We start from the raw sequence: 20723 nt of genomic DNA, 5'->3' as shown, positions 1-20723 counted from the left end.
TCTGCGCGAACCGAGGTTGCTCTAGCGAGAAGGGTTTGGAATTGGCGTTGGTATTCTGCCACGGTTCCAGTTTTCTTGAGGTTGATTAACTCGCCCAGCGGGTTGCTTGTCAACGGTGGTCCGAACCTGAGGAGACAATATGATTTAAACTGCCCCCAACTGAGCCCGGGTTCTTGCTCCAGTCCGTAGAACCAGAGTTGCGCCTCTTCTGATAGGTGGAAGGCAGCCAGACTGACCTTATCTTTGTCATCAGTGCGCTGATTACGGAAGAACTGTTCGCAGCGATACAGCCATCCTAACGGGTCTCCGGTGCCGTTGTAAGATGGGAATTCCAGCCGGCTATACTTGGGAATAACTGCGACGGTCGGAGCAGCTATCTGCTGTTCGCTGGACGTCTCTGCCCAGTCCGGATGGCGACTGTTTGTGGTGGTGGTTCCCTCAGAACTTCTGTCCTTGTTGGAGAGGAATGCTTCAAGCAGGCGTCGCAGCTCCCGGACATCATCCTTGACTTCACGAACCTCCATGCTAGTTTATGTGAGCCTATGTTCCAGTTCGTGGACCCTGGAAGACAGCGGCTCCTATTCCCCCATGACGGTAGGCTCTGATACCAGAATGTTATGGGCCCGGGCGTAAGATCTCGTCACGGGTCGGTCCACGGGGAGAACCTCTTGCTTCCCCTTGCGCCTTCCCTTGCGTGCAAACCCTATTGTGGAAAACCGAATGGGTGATTTATCCAAGAGACCACTAGAACTCTCCTCACTCTTCTCTTGACTGGAAACTGAATACTTTATTCCCAAATCACAGCTCCTTAAATAGGAGATTACAAGAGGAGACTCCTTACTCCATTTGACCAAGCTAGGACAATCCAACTTTAAATCAAACTCCTACTTCTAACAGACTTCTAACAGAACTCAGTTCTTATCTCTAATAGATAAGTAAGAACAGAACTCCTACTTCTAACAGACTTCTAACAGAACTCAGTTCCTATCTCTAATAGATAAGTAAGAATAGAACTGGAATAAGAAAACTATTGGCGAGCTGACGTGGCAAGATAAGCTGCTGTGTGGGCCCCCCTCACTGCTGCTGCCGACGACAGTAATTCTTCCCACGAATGCATCCACAACATAGTCATAGTCATGGGAAGGGTGGACATTGCAAGGGATTCCAAAACCTTGAAAGATAAATCCAATGTGGCCTTAAACATAGAAAAAAATGGCAGTAAATCCACGAAATTGGAAAAGCCAGGGAAAAAAATTCAAAAAATTGAATCCAAAGTTTTGCTTTGAGATGGAGCTAAACATACATGCAATCAAAGAAAAAGGCAAAGCATATCTTCTTGTAAGAAAAAAAAAACATTCAATAAGAAAAAACAAAAGGGAAAAAATAAAATGGTGATAAATCCTAGACCGTACACACTCGAATAAAGCCAACAATAGAAGAAACCATTGAATAGTGAAAATCCAAAATCATAAAAAACCATGGTTTTCAAACTACCATTAACCCGAATAGATGGACATTTTGGCCCAGGAACCGTCCTGGCAATTAGTTCCGTTTTACCCCAATCCTGGTCCCTGGCCAAAAACCGTTGAATCGATCAACGACCCATTGACCTGAGCGGTCAAACTGTCGACTTGTTGACCCGTTCAATGGTTTTAACCGTTATTTTATTTTATTTTTAACTATGAACCGTCTAGGTAACCGGTTCCGTTTTATCCCAATCCTGGTCCCTGGCCAAAAACTGTTGAATTGGTCAACGACCCATTGACCCGAGCAGTCGAACTGTCGACCCATTAACCCGTTCAATTTTTTTGGCAGTTTTTTTATTTTTTAATTTTTGTTGTCAAAGCGGGCTGTCTGTTCGAACCGAGCGGTCGAATCGTTGACCCAAAAACCGATGGATGGAACGGTTCTATTTTTCGGATTGTATGAGTCTCACGCTCGAATGATATAACACGTATGATATTCGCTTAATGGACCTCACACATTCAATTTTTTGTTGTAATTTTTGTTGTCATAATGGGCCATCCATTCAACTGGTTCCGTTTTACCCCAATCCCAGTCTCTGGCCAAAAAACCGTTGAATCGATCAACGACCCATTGACCCTAATTGAACCATCAACCCATTTACTTGTTTAATGATTTTTTGCCATCTTTTATATTTTTTATTTTGTTGTCAGAATGGGCCATTCATTCAAAACTAGACAATTAAACCATCGACCCAAAAACCAGAATCATGTATTAAAATGACATAACACATACAATACAATAATAGTTAATAGAACTCACACACTCAATTTTTTCCTATAATTTTTATTTTTATTGTTAGAATGAGACGGATCATTAGTTCGAACTATCAACCCCGAAATTGGTGGCATCTTAGCGAAAATAGTACTATTTAGAATCTTTAATGTTGTTACAGTGTAATTTGTTTGAGATGAATTTCTTACACGTGTGAATATTTTAATAAAAAATATTTATTTTTATTGCATGAGAGGCAAGTGTCTATCTCTCTCCTCTAACCACTTAGTACATGCAATAATTTACTTTAATTGCATGAAAGACATGTTTCTCTATCCTCAAAAAAAAAACCTTTTTCATTTCAGTCTCTCTTCGTATTCCCCCACTCCCCGCCCGCTCTTTCTTTTCCGAAAAATCCTCCTGTCTCCCTCCCTTCCTCTCCTCATCGGAGGAAAAGTCCTAGATCAGACTCCCAACAACGACTCCTTCTCCCTCTATCTTCTTCTTCCTCTCCTTCTCCTTATTCCCCATCGAATCGGCCGAAGTTGCCGAAGATCTATTGTTCGTCTTCCTCACCTCTTTGACACACAGCTGTGGCAGAGCGGCGATAGTCCTCCACCTCCGGCCAAATCTCTTCCCCTTCTCTCATTCTTTCTTCCTCTCCTCCTTACTCTTCTTCTTCTTCTTCCCTCCCGGTTCTCGTTTCCTCGACCGCCGCTGCTAACAGTTGCAGCGGCGATCTTTCTTTTAATTTTTCCCGTTAGTCTCTCTCACATGCTTTCTCTCTCTCACTCTCTCTTTCGTTCCCTTCCCCCTTCTTCCTCTTGCATTTCTCCCCTGTTCATCGTCTCTTTCGACGATAGCGGAGAACGCAGCGACGGAGTGAACATCGGAGCGGCGGGGTCTCAATCCACGGGAGTTGTCATCGTTCGAATGCCAGAAACCTGAGGCCAAGCCGCACCTCCTCTGTTCATCGACTTTGTCAGACCAAGATCTTGCAGCTTCACCGTTCAGACGTGGAAACCGGCGCAACTGCCGAGAAGGTGCCCCCGGGTAGAAGAACCTAATCTGGGAGTTCAGTTTACTCCTATGGATTGTTAGATCGCCATCGAAGCAGGTCATCCTCTCTTTCTGCAAATTACCTCATAACGAAACAGACTTCCGATTCACCTGCTTTGCAGCTTCCTTACTCCTGAACGCACTCCCGGTCTGCTCGAAACTGAAGATGAATTCGCCTCTATAGCCTCTCGTTGGAACTTGTCCGGCAACTTGAACGGCTCAAACCTGATTCCTTCGCCGAAGTCTAAGCCATACATATCATTTAAAAACATCCAGTTTCTGGAGCTTGGCTCCATTTCTTCAACCGAATCTCCGGATTTCTCCCACACAGAACCAGGCAAAAACGCCTGGAACAAAATAATAACAAGAGGAAAACGGCAATGGTAGAAATCCATTGGAGGTAGTCAACCTTCTCGAATAGCAAGAAACGAGCAAAGAAGCGAGTAAATTTGGATCTGGGTCCATGCAAGAATGCGTGTATATCGCCTCTGTTGGAAGACCCAGAACAAAGCAGTGGAGCCCTCTTTAATGCAACCCCATAACCCATCTACAATTCCATAGAACTTGCTGAGAATGGAAAACCACTTGAGAAACAGCTCCAAACCAAATCAAGAACAACAGCAAAGCTGCAGTCTTGTTTTGTCTGTTAGTGATGAGACTGTATTTTTATTGCGTTAAATTTTCTTACAGATGGAGATCGAAATCCGATCTCTGCCATTAAAAAGTGCAAGATGGCTGTGACCTGTGAGTAAAGGAAAGAGTAAGGAGGAGTGAAGAAGTATGGGGGTGTGTAGGTTAAGTTCCGTGCACATCCTTCTTTGACGACTTGACGTATATGCGTTTTTCACAGGTTTTCTCCGAATAACAAACCAAACCAGGGAAAAAAACGCGTTTTTCTGTTAAATTATCTTACAAATGGAGATCGGAATCTGATCTCTGCCATTAAAGAGTGCAAGATGGGTGTGACCTGTGACTCTGTGAGTAAAGGAAAGAGTAAGGAGTGAAGAAGGATGGGGGTGTGTGATAAGTTCCGTGCGCATCCTTTGATGACGTGTATGCGTTTTTAATTGGATGGGAATCTTACCAAGTTACCATCTTATAGAACGGAGAAATGCAGATACACCCAATGCAGATTTCATATTAGGCTTTACTTTCATTTTGTATAATATCCTTATTCTTCTTGAAATTGTATGTATGCTTTTTCCTAGCCTTTTGTGTTCTGTAATTTTTGGAAACATAAGAAGAGCTTAGAAGAGAGTTCTTTTTAGTTAGGAATTAATCTAATATGGATGATATTTGATACAATTTTGTGTTTTCTATTTTGGCTTTTAATCATCTACAAAAAATGTTGGGCCCCAAAATTTTTCTGTCTTATTTTAATTTTCAACACTAAAAAATTTTTAGGGGTGAGGATGAGACTTATTCAAATCGAGGTATTAGACCTATACAGTTTTTTCTTTTTCTAATGAATAATTTTCTTTATCCTTCAAAAAATTATATTGATGTTATTAAAAGAATATCTCTTTATATATATAAACTAATTTTTCATTATTCTATATTGTTTCTATTAAAAGAATCAAGAACTTACAATGTAATTGGTATCAATTTTTTTTCATTTTTTATTCTCTCAATTATTCAGTATTATTAGCAGGGAGCCACTTTCAGAAAATGGGGTACCCTCCCCTTTCTGACATTGAAATCTTATTATTGTTACATTGTAGTTGAAAAAATACAATGGGGTACCCTCCACTGCCTTTTCCCACTTCTCTCTCTCTCCATTTTGCACGTACTTTTGTCTCTTTCCATATCATCTTTCCGCTTTTCCTATCTTACATTCCCGTTACCTCTCTCTTCCCGCTCTCCCTCCCTCTCTTCCCGCTTCCTTGCTCCCCTTTTATCTTTCCGCTTCTCACTTCTCAGTGACTATTCAGGGGACCATACCCCTTTCTTTGTAGTTTTCCTTAGTCTCACCACCAACAATTAAGTTTTGATCTGTTCTCTCGTGTTTTGCTGGTGGTGGAGGCGGTGGCGACTCCAGGCTTCGATTGGGTTCTTGAGAGCTCTACCCCCTCCCTCCCTCTTGTACAATGTCCCGGTGGATCCCATTCGGATGATCTTATCGCTCATCGACAAACACTCGAGCACGTCATCAGCCGTGAAATTCAACCGTTGAAATGCGGTTAGTTTCCTTTTGATCATCCACGAATCGACGGCCGTAATTCGCTTCGAAGCAGTGGCTACTACTACTAGCAATCAGGACGACGAGGCCTACGCCGAATGTTGCAGCCACGATCCAAACGATCGCTCCGACGGTCCTTTGGTTGCTCCCGGAATCTGGAATCATTGGTTGCCATCCTATCCGAAGCGCGGTGTTTCTCCACAATTCCTCCACAGAGGCCCTTGTTTGCGGAGAACGACGACGGGTGAAGGTTCAGGAAGATCGTACCGAACGACGGGATGGGGCCAGTGAGGAGATTGAATGACACAATGAAACTCTCTAATGTACTGCAGTTGCCGAAGTTCGAAGGGATCGTACCAGTAAGGAAGTTATGGGAGAGATCGACGTCGGTGATCGATGGGATCGTCGAAAGCTCCCAGGGGATTATCCCGGTGAGAGAATTCTGTCTCTCATCGGAATGCTTCCATTAAGCGAGTTCCCCTCCATTTCCAGCTTATACAAGATTCGACATCTAATGAAATCTGGAATTTTTCCGTTGAGTTTGCAAAAACTGGCAGTGAAGATCTGTAGGTTGGGAGCACTCCATATGTTGTCTGGTATTCCACTGTTGAAAGAGTTCTTAGAAATGTTCAAGTACTCCAATTCCACGGACTTGCCGAGATCTCTCGGGATTTCGCCAGTGAAGTTGTTCTTGCTGAGGTCCATGTAAGTGAGGTTTGGCAAGAGACTGAAACCGGAAGGGATCGTTCCCGATAGTCTGTTATTTTCGATTCGGAACCTCCACAGAGAAGTGCAATTTGAAAGCGATGGAGGGAGCTCAGAGTCAAACCTATTGGAAAACAGAATGAATCGAACGAGTCGGTTTCTGAGGCAGAGACTCGGTGGAATCGGACCGGTTAGAGAGTTGGATAAAACATCGAGCTTCTGCAACTACGAATTCGAGCCAAGCTTTTGGGGGAGATTTCCAGTAAAAGAATTGTTCCAAAGCAGTAAGTCTTTGAGGTTAGGAAATTTGCCAATTTCAGCCGGGATCTCACCGGATAGATCATTGTCCATTAAACTCAGCAAAGTCAGCTCCTTTGACGAAGAAAATCCTTCTGGAATCAGACCTGAGAGGCGGTTATTTGACAAATCAAGCACCTTCGGTGCTCCCAAACCTGAGTAACTTACAAGAATTGGGTCGTAAAATCGGTTCTTGAATTACCAAGCTCTGACGGCAGAAGACCACAACTACAGTTTCTACTGTTCTTTTTTATTCTCCAACTTACTCGGTATTACTCGCCTGTGCTCAGCACGGGCACCCCTCGCTAGGTCTCCCCTTTCGTCACAAATATAGCTCTCATAGTCCGTTCTCAGAGCAAAAATCAAGTCAAAAATCATTGAACGGGTCATCGACCGCTCAGGTCAATAGGTCATTGATAATTCGACTTGGATTGTTGACCAATTCAATGGTTTTTGGCCAATGACTAGGATTGGGTAAAACGGAACCGGTTGCCTAGACGATTTCTGGGCCGAAATGTCTATCCGGGTCAATGATGGTTTGAAAATCATTTTTTTATGTTTTTGGATTTTCACTTTTCAAAGGTTTCTTCTACTATGAGTTTTATTCGAGCGTGTGTGGTATATTCATTTTTTTTTATTTTTTTTTTTTGTGTTTGGTCTTCTTGAAGATCCTCCAAAGTGGTTTAGGGTTTGCCACCATTTTATTTCTTCCTTTTTGTTTTTTCTTTGGATTTTCTTGTGCAATGTTTTTTTTTTTTCTTACAAGACGATCTGCTTTGTCTCTTTCTTTGATTGCATGTATGTTTAGCTCCATCTCAAAGCGGAACTTTGGACTCAAGTTTTTTATTTTTTTCCTTGGTTTTTCCAGTTTGGTGGATTTACTGCCAATTTTTTTGTTTAATGCTTAAGGTCACTTTGGATTTATCTTTCAAGGTTTTGAAATCCCTTGCAATGTCCACCCTTTAATGACTATAACTATAAAGTTATTTCATCTAATTATTGACATCTATAAAAAATGACCCGGAAACGAAACCATTATGGCCACCAATTTCCAACTTAACGGTTCGACCGTTGGGTTCAAACGGATGGTCCATTCTAATAACAAGAATTAAAAAAATAATTAAAAATAAAAATAGCCAAAACCATTGATTGGGTTGACGATTGGACTGCCTGGGTCAACGGGTCATGGACTGATTCAACAATTTTTAACTAGGGACCGAGTTTGGGGTAAAACAAAACCGATTGTCTGTATGGTTCTCAGGCTGAACGGTCTTACCATTTGGGTCAATTGGGAGTTCTAGATGTGAAACAAAGGACAACTATGAAGTAGAACTCAAAACTATCATTGTATGATCGTGTTCTTTTGTATGAGATGCTTTGCTGAAGCAATATTTAAAAAATAAGCACATGATGGTCTCTTTTAAGTCTTTATATGAGTTTCAAGAATCGAATACTTATAATTGCAAGTTTCTTATTAAGAAACCATTGTCTTAATGTAGCAAATAGTAATGTTACAATTCGAATCAAGCCCCTGCGAAGCAAGGCCCCTCCGCTAGTATCTATTAAAGGGATAGGGGTGGTCTCCCCCTTTCGCCAAATGGGCAGCCCTTTAAATCGAACTAAGACAGATTATGTGGGATCGGATAGAGGTGAATTCATATTTGATTCAATCATAAGTGAATCAATTCTCAATATTAATATATATTAAGGGGCTGCCATTTGGCGAAAAAGGAGACCACCCTATCCCTTTAATAGATATACAAGCAAGAATGTCATAGACCAAAGATCATAAATATGAATGGTAAATCCAAATGGCACCTATAGTCAGCATGTTAATTCATCCTTGGCATCACATGATTGCTTATATCTTTTCTTATCAGCTTTATAAAGGTAGAAACTTTCTTGTCCACTAAATACTAGAAATTGAAAGGATTTAGATTTTGAGAATAACTAGTAAACATGTACGTGCATTTGCACGTGACAGTATCTCCAAGATAAAAACTATTTATAATTCATGGATAGTTTTTGAATAGTTATAAGTGGGTAGTTTCTTAATTGTTACAAGTGGACAGCTTTTGAATGGTTATAAGTGGGCAGTTAGAGTGAGAGTAAAGGACATATATGCCCTTTTTTTATACCGTTGTATGTTGCTTAGATAAGGGGTAAAAATGTCTAATGAAAAGTCCAAAAATGAGATTATTCGCTCTTTTATTAATAGTATAGATAATGACAATTCTACTGCATTATCTTAATTTGAACTTGTCATAATGTGAACAATTTAAGGGTTGTTCACCAATATTTTTGATATTGTTTCTTTAAAGAAAAGCAATTATTCTTTTGGTTTAAAAAACAAGGTCATACATATTGTCAAACACCTCGTTAGAGGTTAGAAATCCTCATCATTTAATGTAAGCTCTTTCCGGTATGTGTAACAATTCTGCCAGCCTACATCTTTAGTGAAGGTATCAATCGAATCACTCCAAACCCCAAATCTAGTTCTTCCATGGAAATCCTCGTCATTTGGTGTAAGCTCTTTCCCATATGTGTAACAATTTTGCCAGCCTACATCTTTTGTGAAGATATCAATTGAATCACTCCAAACCCCGAATCTAGTTCTTCTATCTAACCATTTCCTCACAAACCTAAATTTTCCTATCTAAAAGAATAACAAGATCAGACACCAATGCTAGTCAGAATTCGTTTAGCCCCCATTCCTGAAATACATATAAACTACCTTTTTCTTTGGCTGCAATAAATATAAACTACTCTTAAGCTACAATTATTACTCCTGTAAACTTTTTCCCAATTCCCAGTCACCAGACAAGTGTACAACTTTTAATTTAAAACACCACAAAGCAAAGGCTGCATGCAATTTTACCAAGACAAGCAAAACCAACATCAGAAGAAGCCAATCCAGCGGCAGTTGGAAAGTTTATGTACGTGCAATTTGTTCCAACCTTCTTTCTTAATGTGGATCCCCTTGTCCTCATCATCAACACTGGATTTCCCTCAAACAGTTCTGAAATCTACCATCAGAGAGGGAAATCTCCTACACTAACTAGCAAAAGTTAAAATTTTCTTGAGTGAGCAAATACTAAAAAGCATCAGAAATCAAACCTCAACTAGACAAACAAATGAGATATTCATGAAATACACCTTCCCATTGAGCCACATCCTGTCATTCTCGAAATTGGGACTAACAACAACGGTAGTCGTTGTGCAAAGATGCTCTGGATCAAGCGTTACACTAATGTTGTCGTTTACAGGAAGAATTAGGGTTTCATCCCTCTTCCCCCAGTACTTGATGACTGCGATATTCGTTGGAGTTTGAGCAGTCACCATTAGTACCCAGTTCTGCAATTCATTCGCCATTTCAATCACAATGAAATCTGAAAAAAAAAAGAGATATTTATTGATTCTTTCCTTTTGAAACAAAAGTTGAAGAAGTTTCTTCAACTATGAAAAAAATGCCTACTTAAGCTGAGAAATGTAGTTTTATAATGATCAAATGAAACCAAAAAGCTGGAATTTCAACAAATTTAAAGGGAGAAGTTGGACTAGTTTTTTTTCTCGACCTGAAACCGAACAGAAATAGAGAAAATAAAAGTTGATAGTTTACTAATTTGAAGATTGAAAATCAGAGGGAAAACAGATTCCAATAGGTTCCAGAGACGAGAAAAGAAGAAAAGTGAAAAGAAAAAAAAAAAAACAAAAACCCAATTGTTCAAGGTTCCAAATCTCTTAACTGATTGAAGTTAATGGTGAAGAAGAAGCATAATGTTAAAGAGCAATTGCAGAAGAACAATGACTTGAGGTATGCGTCTCTGATCAACTAAGGATTGAAAGAAGGAAACAGCGAGTCTCGACTCAGACTCCATAATCTCAAGAGCGAGACAACTACAACGGGAGACTCAGGTTAATGTGGGGCTCATTTATATAGCAAAATTACTGAACTACAACCAATTTGTAGTTTCAATTGGACCTTGATTTGACAAAGAAAATAGAGCCCATTTTCCATTGCCACTGAGGCCCATCAAATCCTTTGTGGTGAAGCCCAATAAAATAACACAATTAGTCAGCCCAAAAGTAGTTTCCTAAGTTAACATTGTTGGGCTCAGGAACTACATCCTGCCATTTCTTTTTAGAAGACCTTGAGCATAGATCCTGTCATTTCTTTTGTATAAAGAAAAAGAAAAATAGTCATTTTCACTGATGGGCTTAGGAACTACTACATATGGGCCTCATCAAGTGTTTCTTCTAAAAGAAATGGCCATCTTCATAGGCCCAATTGATGTTGCTTCAACCGAATGGGCTTCATTGGTTGGACCTTGGACGCCCTTGTACTCCAAAGAGGATTCCATGTCTGAACAGGCAACTCCTGTCGTCATTTTAGCAAATAGATAGGGAAATTTTTGTAATTTAGCACCCAAATTTCTCTAGTCTATTTTTTTGTTGTCTTCACACAAAAAAACTGCCCAACCCAACCCTGTAGACCAAACTCAACAACAGAAACCTGAGTATCCAACAGGAGCGCTCACACTAGAAAATCTGTGTGAACCCCTCGTGTCCATCTATCATTGGCTCCAAAACCATAAGCAACCCGCAATATTCACCAATTTTTTTCCCATGTAAGCATTATTGTCCATCCGTCGATTTTGGGTAGGTCATACCCCAAAGCCGACGGACTTAAATGCATGACCATCACCACGGTCCGGAGAAGTGGGTAGCGTTGTGGAACACGTTAGCATAGCTCCAAAACCACAAGCAACCCGGAATATTCACTAGCTTTTTTACCCATGTAAGCGCTACTGTCCATCCGTCGGTTTTGGATAGGTCATACCCCAAAACCGACGGACTTAAATGCACGACCATCACCACGGTCCATAGAAGTGGGTAGCATTGTGAAACACGTTAGCATAGCTCCAAAACCAGAAACAACCCAGAATATTCACCAGTTTTTTTTTCCCATGTAAGCGCTACTAACTATCCGTCGGTTTTGGGAAGGTCAATGGACTTAATCGCATGAACATCACCACGGTCTATAGAAGTGGGTATCGTCGTAAAACACGTTAGCATAGCTCATACCACCAAGAGTGAGAGCACATGCTGTGTCTATTTTGAAAGTTGGGAATCATGTGAACTCAAATAGAGTCGTGGTTGGTGAGGAGGGACCATTTGATGGAAAATTCACTAAAATAATAATAAACAATATTAGATCGAGTGGTGGACATCATAGTCTGGTGAAGCATCTTGACCGTTAATTAGCAAGTCGCATATTATAACAATAGGATCTGACTTGGCAAAGACTTTCCTCTGCTGAACTGGGAGACGTTGGAACACTTTGCAGTTTGCACATTTTCTCTACTTACGTCGGACTCAGAAATCAGAATCTTGTGTGAACGTCAACATCCCCATTAGATTATTTTAGGATAATTGGACTGCAATCTACCTCAGAAATCTGAAATTGCAGCCCCCTCCTAGATTTTATATATTTAAAAAATAAAATAAAATAAAATATATTTAGAAATTTCCATCTTTTATTTTGATAACTAAAATTTAGCGGAGGGCCCTATTTCGCACGGGTTGGAATGAAATTGCAACATTGCTATTTGCTACTTAAACAAGACAATGGTTTCTTAATATAAAATTTGCAATTATAAGTACTCAAATCTTGAAACTCATATAAAGACTTAAAAGTGATCATCGCGTGCTTCTTTTTTTAAATATTGCTTCAGCAAAGCATTTTATATAAAAGAATATGATCATGCAGTGATAGTTTTGAGCTCTACTTCATAGTTGTTCTTTGTTTCACATCGAGAACTCCTAGTTGACCCGGACATTAGGACCGTTCGGCCTGTGAATCATCTAGGCAACCAGTTCCGTTTTACCTTACCCCAAACCCGGTCCCTGGCAAAAAATCGTCGAATCAGTCAATGACCTGTTGACCTAGGTTATCAACTTGTCGACCCGTTCAACGTTTTTTGCCCATTTTTTATTTTTTAATTTTTGTTGTTAGAATGGGCCATGCATTCTGGAAACCGATGGCCAAAACAATTTTGTTTTTGGGTCGTTTTTTCTAGATGCCAATAATTAGACGAAATAACTTTGTAGCCATAGTCATGGGAATGGTGGACATTGCAAGGGATTCCAAAACCTTGAAAGATAATTCCAAAGTGACCTTAAACACAGAAAAAATTGGTGGTAAATCCACTAAACTGGAAAAACCAAGGAAAAAAATCAAAATATTGAGTCCAAAGTTCCACTTTGAGACGAAGCTAAATATACATGCAATCAAAGAAAGAGATAAAGTAGACTTTCTTGTAAGAAAATTAAAAAAAAAAACATTGCACAAGAAAACCCAAAGGAAAAAACAAAATGGAAGAAATAAAATGGTGGTAAACCCCCATTTTGGAGGATCTTGAAGAAGAAAACCAAATACAAAAAAAGAAAGCAAAAAATGAAAAAAATGAACATACCGCACACGTTTGAATAAAACCAACGGTATAAGAAACCTTTTGAGTAGTGAAAATCCAAAAGCATAAAAAAGAATGGTTTTTGAACCGTCGTTGACTCGAACGGACGGACATTTCGTCCTAGGAACTGTCCAGGCAACCAATTATGTTTTTCCCCAATCCCGGTCCCTGGACAAAAACCGTTGAATCGACCAACAACCCATTGACCCAGGCGATCAAATTGTCGACTCGTTGACCTATTCAATGGTTTTTTACCGTTTTTTTATTTTTTAATTGGGAACTGTCCAGGCAACCGGTTCCGTTTTATCCCAATCCCAATCCTTGGCCAAAAACTGTGGAATCAATCAATGACCCATTGTCTCGGGTAGTCGAACTGTCGAATGTTGACCCATTCAATCGTTTTTTGCCGTTTTTTATTTTTTATTTTTAATTTTTGTTGTCAAAACATGTTGTCTGATCAAATTGGGTGGTTGAACCATCGACAGAAAAATCGATGGCCAGAACAGTTCCGTTTTCGAGTCGTATGAGTCACACACATGAATGACATGACACATATGATACTACTTAATAAACCTCACACACTCAAAATTTTATCTGTAATTTTTGTTGTCAGAACAGGTTGTCCGTCGAACCGAACGGTCGAACCGCCATTTTTTTAATCGGGAACCGTCTAGGCAACGGGTTCCATTTTACCCCAATTCTTGCCCCTGGCCAAAAACCATTGAATCAGTCAACGACCCATTGACCCAAGCGATCAAACCGTCAACCCAAAAACTGGTGGCCAAAATGGTTCCCTTTTTGGGGCGTATGAGTCACACACTAGAATGACATAACACGTATGATACTGTTTAAGGGATCTCACACATTCAATTTTTTTCCTGTAATTTTTGTTGTCAAAATGGGTCGTCTGTTCGAACTAGACAGTCGAACCGTCGATCTGAAACCGATGGCTAGAACGGTTCCATAATTTATATATATATATATATATATATATATATATATAAGAATAAGAATTCCTGATGTGCAGCTCGCTGAATATAGCCAACAACGTGTCACTGGTCAGAAGATCTAGACTCTTCATTAGGTGGTGTTTGTCGAGATGGGGATGTTCCCAATGGGTTGTGGGGCATGGTTAGAGGTGTAAAGTGGGCCGTCCCGGCATGGCCCATGGGCGGCCTGCATAAAGTGCGTGTTGTGCCATGCTGGCCCACGGGCTGTATGGGCCGTGTCACTCTCTTTGGTGAAAAATTTTGGGGTCATCCCGACATGGCCCACGGCCCAAGCCCGTGCGGGCCCATGTCGTGCTGCGGGCTGGGCTGGCCCATGGGTTGAGCCTTGGGCCAGGTTGGGCCGTGCATTGGGCCAAAGCTATTTATTTAAAAAAATTGACAAAAACTTAAAATTTTAATTTTTTATGAATTTTGTATATACAATAATTAAATAAATTAGTATAATAAAATTAAAAAATATTTATTTTATTAATATATTATATACTATATATTATTATATAATATTATATAAATATAAATATATATATATATATGAGCCATGCCGGACCAGACTGTGGGCTGAGTCGTGCTGACCCATGGGCCGCAGGTGGCATGGCTTGCTTGATCGTGCCGTGCCATACTGGCCCATAGACCTAAAACCCCAAACCTAACACGACCCACATGATTTACACCTCTGGGCACGGACTATAGGGAGCCCATCTGAACTTGTGTTTGCAACCTTGTGGGAATGTTCGTGTGTAAAAAAAAAATAACGTGGGTAGAGATGTGGGAACTGCTTGTGGGCAGCAGATCCGAGCACTTACAAATTATTCTGCCCAAACTAGGTCCCGAAAATGTGATAAAGTTGGAGGTTGGGCATTTAGTCGAACTTGGCCCAGCCTTAGGCCAAGCTTAAGCCTACTGTGAAGCTTGAAGGGCTGAAGGTTTCCCAAAAGGAAATTAGGGTTTTCCACATTAGCGAGAACTGAGAACTAGTGCTCGGTAAGCAAGAACCTAGTAAAAACAAATAAACCCTAGAAGGCTAAAATCTAAAACCTGATATGAAAGCGAGGAGCTCGAAGAAGATCCGACCATTCTCGTGGTGAACGACATTGACTACAGGGACTGCAGTTCGTTAAAGCCATTCATAAAGTTCCTTGGCAAAATACCTTTTTTATCAAACCGTTCGAGACTCAAGAGTTGGGAGGGTATCTTCTGAGTTCTTAGATCGCCAAACAAATCCCGGTAATCTTTTCGCAGCCTATCTAGAGGGACTATATAATCTTTGTTTCTATCCACACGCAGACCGCCTTTCCATTGTTAACATCGTCAAGCGTGTGCGTGTGCACAAGTTTGGGGAAAATGGAGGTGATGCCTTTTTCTTCATTTTCTGTTACAAAAGTTCCCATCTTTCGATCATCAGCTCTTTCCCCCTCTCTCAACTACCTTCCTCAAGATGTTTGCGGGCAGAAATTTAAACTTAAATCAAGAAAATTTTCAGTTTGTGCTGCTGCCAGCGGAGGAGATTCTGTTGTTACTCTGTTGGATTATGGTGCTGGCAATGTCCGAAGTGTAAGGAATGCCATTCGGTACCTTGGTTTCGACATTAAAGATGTTCAATGCCCTGAAGATATTCTCAATGCGAATCGCCTTATCTTTCCTGGGGTTGGGGCTTTCGCTGCAGCCATGAATGTGTTGAACCAGAAAGGGATGGCTGAAGCACTATGTACATATATACAAAGTGATCGGCCTTTTTTAGGTATTTGTCTTGGACTTCAGCTCCTTTTTGAATCTAGCGAGGAGAATGGACCGGTCAAAGGACTGGGATTGGTACCTGGTGTGGTTGGACGTTTCGATTCATCTAATGGTTTCAGAGTTCCTCACATTGGTTGGAATGCCTTGAAAATTGAAAGCAACTCAGGGATTTTGGATGATATTGGAGGACGCCATGTTTATTTTGTTCACTCGTACCGTGCAATGCCCTCAAATGATAACAAAGATTGGATCTCATCAACGTGCAACTATGGTGATAATTTCATTGCATCCATTAGAAGGGGAAATGTGCATGCTGTTCAGTTTCACCCAGAAAAGAGTGGAGTTGTTGGTCTTTCCATATTGAGGAGGTTCCTGCAAGCAAAACATTATGGGGTACAGAGGCCAATTGAAAGGGAAGCTTCAAAACTTGCAAAGAGAGTAATCGCTTGCCTTGATGTAAGAGCAAATGATAGAGGAGACCTTGTTGTAACGAAAGGCGACCAGTATGATGTAAGAGAACATACTAAGCAGAATGAGGTCCGTAACCTTGGCAAGCCAGTGGAGCTTGCTGGACAGTATTATAAAGATGGGGCTGATGAGGTTAGCTTTCTGAACATTACAGGATTCCGTGACTTCCCTTTAGGTGATTTACCAATGCTGCAGGTACTACGTTATACATCAGAAAATGTTTTTGTACCACTAACTGTTGGTGGTGGAATACGGGATTTCACGGATGGAAATGGGAGGCACTATACTAGTTTAGAAGTTGCATCAGAGTATTTTAGGTCCGGTGCAGATAAGGTTTCCATTGGAAGTGATGCGGTTTATGCTGCAGAGGAATATCTGAGAACTGGAGTGAAGACTGGAAAGAGCAGCTTAGAGCAGATTTCCAGAGTTTATGGAAATCAGGCAGTTGTTGTAAGTATTGATCCCCGTAAGGTGTATGTCAAGAATCTTGATGACATAGAGTTCAAGGCTGTAAGAGTTAAGGTTCCAGGTCCAAATGGAGAAGAATATGCCTGGTACCAGTGCACGGTCAATGGTGGACGAGAGGGTCGGCCAATTGGAGCTTATGAGCTTGCAAAAGCAGTTGAGGAATTGGGAGCTGGGGAAATATTACTGAATTGCATCGATTGTGATGGTCAAGGGAAAGGATTTGATATAGATCTAATAAAGCTGATCTCAGATGCTGTGTCCATCCCTGTCATAGCGAGTAGTGGTGCTGGTGCAGTTGAACACTTCTCAGAAGTTTTTCGAGAAACAAATGCTTCTGCTGCACTTGCAGCTGGAATTTTTCATCGGAAGGAGGTACCCATTAAATCTGTGAAAGAGCACTTACTAAAGGAAGGTGTAGAAGTCCGAATGTAATCCAGGCCCTCTCTTTAAAAGTTTTTGATACATTGACTTTGCTTCTCCCTTCATCTTGATTAGAGCTTCTGTTATCAGCATAGAAATTTCTGAAGTATGGTGGAATAGAAGGTGATAAAACTGTTTATGCACAGTTGCTAGTTTGATCAATGTCAACCTTGAAAATGTTTACCTACTTTCTTTTTTTTTTCTGCAGCAAAAGAGAGCTTCGTTACTATTTATCATAATTATTTACATTGGAATCCAGCATATCATTAGCAATATACATATAAAATAAAAAGAGGTTAGCATGTGTTGTATTTCAGCTTTGTTGCAGTAATTTCCCATGAGTCACTGTTATTAGAAGTGTTCATACTATTCAAAAGCTGCAGAGCATCAGAACACTGAACAGATCAGTAAACTTTTGATTTTCCTGTTAATTGCTTCATGAATGCCATGCTTTTAAAGCCTACCACTCAGCTTCACTATTGCTGCCAATTTTGATTGGTCTTCCTGCAGCAAACAATAGATTTCTTGGATTGTTAAGTAGCACTACTGTAGCACAACACCTGTAGCTCCAGAGACAGGTTCCTGTTGAAAAGAGCCAGCCACATACAATGTATAGGCATATTGATGCATGTTTGAACCAGGTGCCTCCAGTACTTGATCTCTTGCTTCAGGGATCTCCTTATCCATGCAGTAACTACTTATTTTTTCAATCAACTTCAGTGGCCACATACAATGTATAGGCGTATTGATTAGGGCTGTCAATTATACCCGAAAATCTGAGACCCGATACAACATCTGATCTGCTTATATTGGATTCAGATGATGTATATATCTAATAAGACATGATTCAGATGATACAATCTACATCCGATTAATAATCGGATCGGATTCGGATTTGACTCCATCCGATCCGATTAAAGTTCGAATCCGATTATAATATAACATTTTTTAATTTTAACACATATAAGTATTATATAATTATATTTAAAATTATAATAAATATATTCTATATATTATATTATATGTGAATTTATGTATATAATAAATTTAGTGTGTTATATTTATATTAATTTATTATATATAAAGGTTAAAAAATAAATAAATTTTCAATATTTCTGTTATTTTAGAAAATTTGTAGTGGAGTCGGATTAAATCCAAATCTGATCCAAGTCCATTAGGATTCGGATTCGAATCCGAGTCTTTAAATCCAATTGGATTTTGAAACGGATTTGGATGTATGCTATCAGTAGCCTGATCGGATGTGAATTTTGCTGCATTGGGTCTGAGTCGATCCAATTACAGCCCTAATATTGATGCATGTTAGAACCAGGCACCTCCAGTACTGGATCTCTTGTTTCAGGGATCTTCTTATCCATGCAGTAACTATTTATTTTTTCAATCAACTCCAGTGGAGTTATGTATTTGTACTTTGCTGTCATGCACTTTTGAGGTACTTTTACATAAGGCGGGTCAAGATCATGACTTTGCCCATGTATTGGCATCTAGGCTATGTTTGGTTTGATGCTACAGGCCTCATTGTTTAAATTCTTACTCATTCTAAGTAAGAATGAGCAAGAATGGATAATATGAGTGTTTAGTTACAAAATTCTTGCCATGAGCCTCATTCTTTTTAAAATGAGAAATGGGCCACTGGCTAAAAATAACATTAGCCCATGGTACAAAAAAATATTGTGCCTCAATTGAGAAAAATTCTTTAGCCATTCTTCCAAGGCATTTTCTATTGCAACAACACCATCTCTTTTTGTCAAAGATATTCAAACCTTCCGTGGCTGATGATCTGTGCTACCCATGCTAAAGATTTCTGATCTTTGATAAAGGTTGATGATCTGTTCTATATCTTCATCATCTTCTCATAATTCTATTGTGTTCATCTGTTCTTTCTCTTTGGATTTGATGATATATGGATCCTCTTCTAAAGTGTACATGCATCTTAGTATATGAGGGCAAGCAAGATGCCTTGGGCAGCAATAAACCCTAGTTTTGGGTTTTCACTGTTGCCATTTAGTTTGGGTGAGTATGACCCTCCACTACTGCAACTGTTCTTTCAAGATATTTTTTGTGTAGGAGATCACTTTTTTAATGATTCTGATCAGAGAATCGGATCTGCATTTGCTGTTTGAAGCCTTTGATGTAATTGGCTAGCTTTGTTTGATTTTCAGGTCAGGAGAGTCATTTCTACAGGAACCCAGGGAAGCATAAATGGTAGCCATGAGGTACTCTGCTACTTCATTTAATAACAAATATTATTTATTACAAGAAGTCATTTGATTTTATATATTTGATAATGTTATTGTCATTAACATTGAGAATGGCTGTTTAAACTTGTTAATTTGTGGCCTAAAATTTGGGAATTTATTTTAGTAAGAAGAGACAGGGCTAGAGACTCCCTGGAAACTAGGGTTCGAACTTTGAAGGCAGTCCAATATTGAGGTTGAGTAATTAGATGAAAAGCAGCATTATATCCTCTTGGAATATAGGATATATTACATCTCTCAAAATCAGGAAGTTTGTTGTTTAATTCTTTGAGATGTAGCTGTTTTAGGGATTTCCCCTTTTTCCTGATTCTGTTTTACCTATTTGCTATTTCTCAACGCAAAATAGATTTATAAATGTGAATTACTTTTTAGTTCTCAATCCGAAGTAGTTAGTTCCCACTTCTCAATGCAAAATAGATATTCTGTTTAGATTTGGGTCAACATTTTAGTGTTTCAATTTAATAGTGTCACCGGTTTCTGTTATAAAAAAAGAAAAAGAAAAAGAAAAAGTTAGTTCCCACTTCTCAATGCACACAACATGTTTTGTGTGCTCTGTGTTGTGAATTGTGAAGAGAATTTGAGGGACTTGATTTTTTTATTAGTTCTTGTATTGATCTTTTCAAGTAAATGTGACAACCATGTTTTTATCTGATTGATTAATACATCTCAAGAGGTTCTGGCCTGGGATTTTAAAACCAAAGCTGAATTCTCTTTTGTTTGTTCTATTTCCTTCAATTTATTTATTTGCCTTGCATAATTCTTCTTAACAATAGCAATTCATGGGGTATTAAAGTCATACTAAGAGAACCATGGAGTAATTGCAACCTCTCTGTATGTGCAGGTGCAAGGCTGCACACATCTGTCCCTCCCAGACGCCGCATTGGCGGGAGCCTTGTTCATTGGGCTGCCCCTACTAAGGGAACCATGTAGCCCATATGAATATTAAAGGTACCTTTTGCTGTAATTATTCTTTGCTAACTCCTGGAGTTGAGATTACTTTGTATGGACTAGAGAAGTCATATAGAAACATCCATTTTACACAACTTTAGTCCAAAGCAGTTAATTTCTAAAAAAAAGTAAATTACTGAGTTTGTACAGAATGCAAGATTTCTTGCTGCAACTATATAACTGCAACCTTTCTGTTAGGGGGACCACCAAGCATACAGGCTTGATGAGAATGGAACGTGGGTATGCATGCATACCCATGCTATGGAAGATGGATATGCATAGGCTTCATAAAACAATGTCATCACAAGAGACTATGGGTTGGACATCATAACGGTGGACCATGGATCCTTTATTTGTACTGCCATTACTATCTATTGTTTTAATGGTAATAAACGTGAATATGTCCTGTTTTTCCTTCTAGGTAATCGGGAATAAACACATGGTTGTG

At 39.7% G+C, this 20723-nt stretch overlaps 1 protein-coding gene and 1 pseudogene across 2 annotated transcripts; one reads left to right on the top strand and one right to left on the bottom strand.

Moving 5' to 3' along the window:
- Positions 1-4063: 4063 nt before the first annotated feature.
- Positions 4064-6868, bottom strand: LOC104600812 (uncharacterized; annotated as a pseudogene).
- Positions 6869-14819: 7951 nt separating this feature from the next.
- On the top strand, positions 14820-20418 carry AT-HF (HIS HF). Of its 2 annotated transcripts, XM_088893681.1 has the most exons (4): positions 14820-17174; positions 17260-17346; positions 19232-19285; positions 20169-20418. In XM_088893681.1, exon 1 carries the CDS (start codon positions 15303-15305, stop codon positions 17061-17063), a length of 1761 nt encoding a protein of 586 aa, XP_088749807.1. In that variant the 5' UTR covers positions 14820-15302; the 3' UTR covers positions 17064-17174; positions 17260-17346; positions 19232-19285; positions 20169-20418. The 2 variants fall into 2 exon arrangements, with proteins under 2 accessions (XP_088749807.1, XP_010262130.1); XM_010263828.3 differs by lacking the exon at positions 17260-17346.
- Positions 20419-20723: the final 305 nt, after the last annotated feature.

This window comes from Nelumbo nucifera, chromosome 8, assembly GCF_055504915.1.
Source record: "Nelumbo nucifera cultivar China Antique chromosome 8, China Antique-T2T, whole genome shotgun sequence".
NCBI lineage: Eukaryota > Viridiplantae > Streptophyta > Magnoliopsida > Proteales > Nelumbonaceae > Nelumbo > Nelumbo nucifera.
The sequence above is the reverse complement of the archived record's forward strand: the minus strand, read 5'-3'. Positions and strand labels throughout refer to the sequence as shown.

Bases quoted from the DNA above. Each gene is read 5' to 3' on its own strand.
- AT-HF (XM_010263828.3), top strand. From the start codon at position 15,303: ATGGAGGTGATGCCTTTTTCTTCATTTTCTGTTACAAAAGTTCCCATC.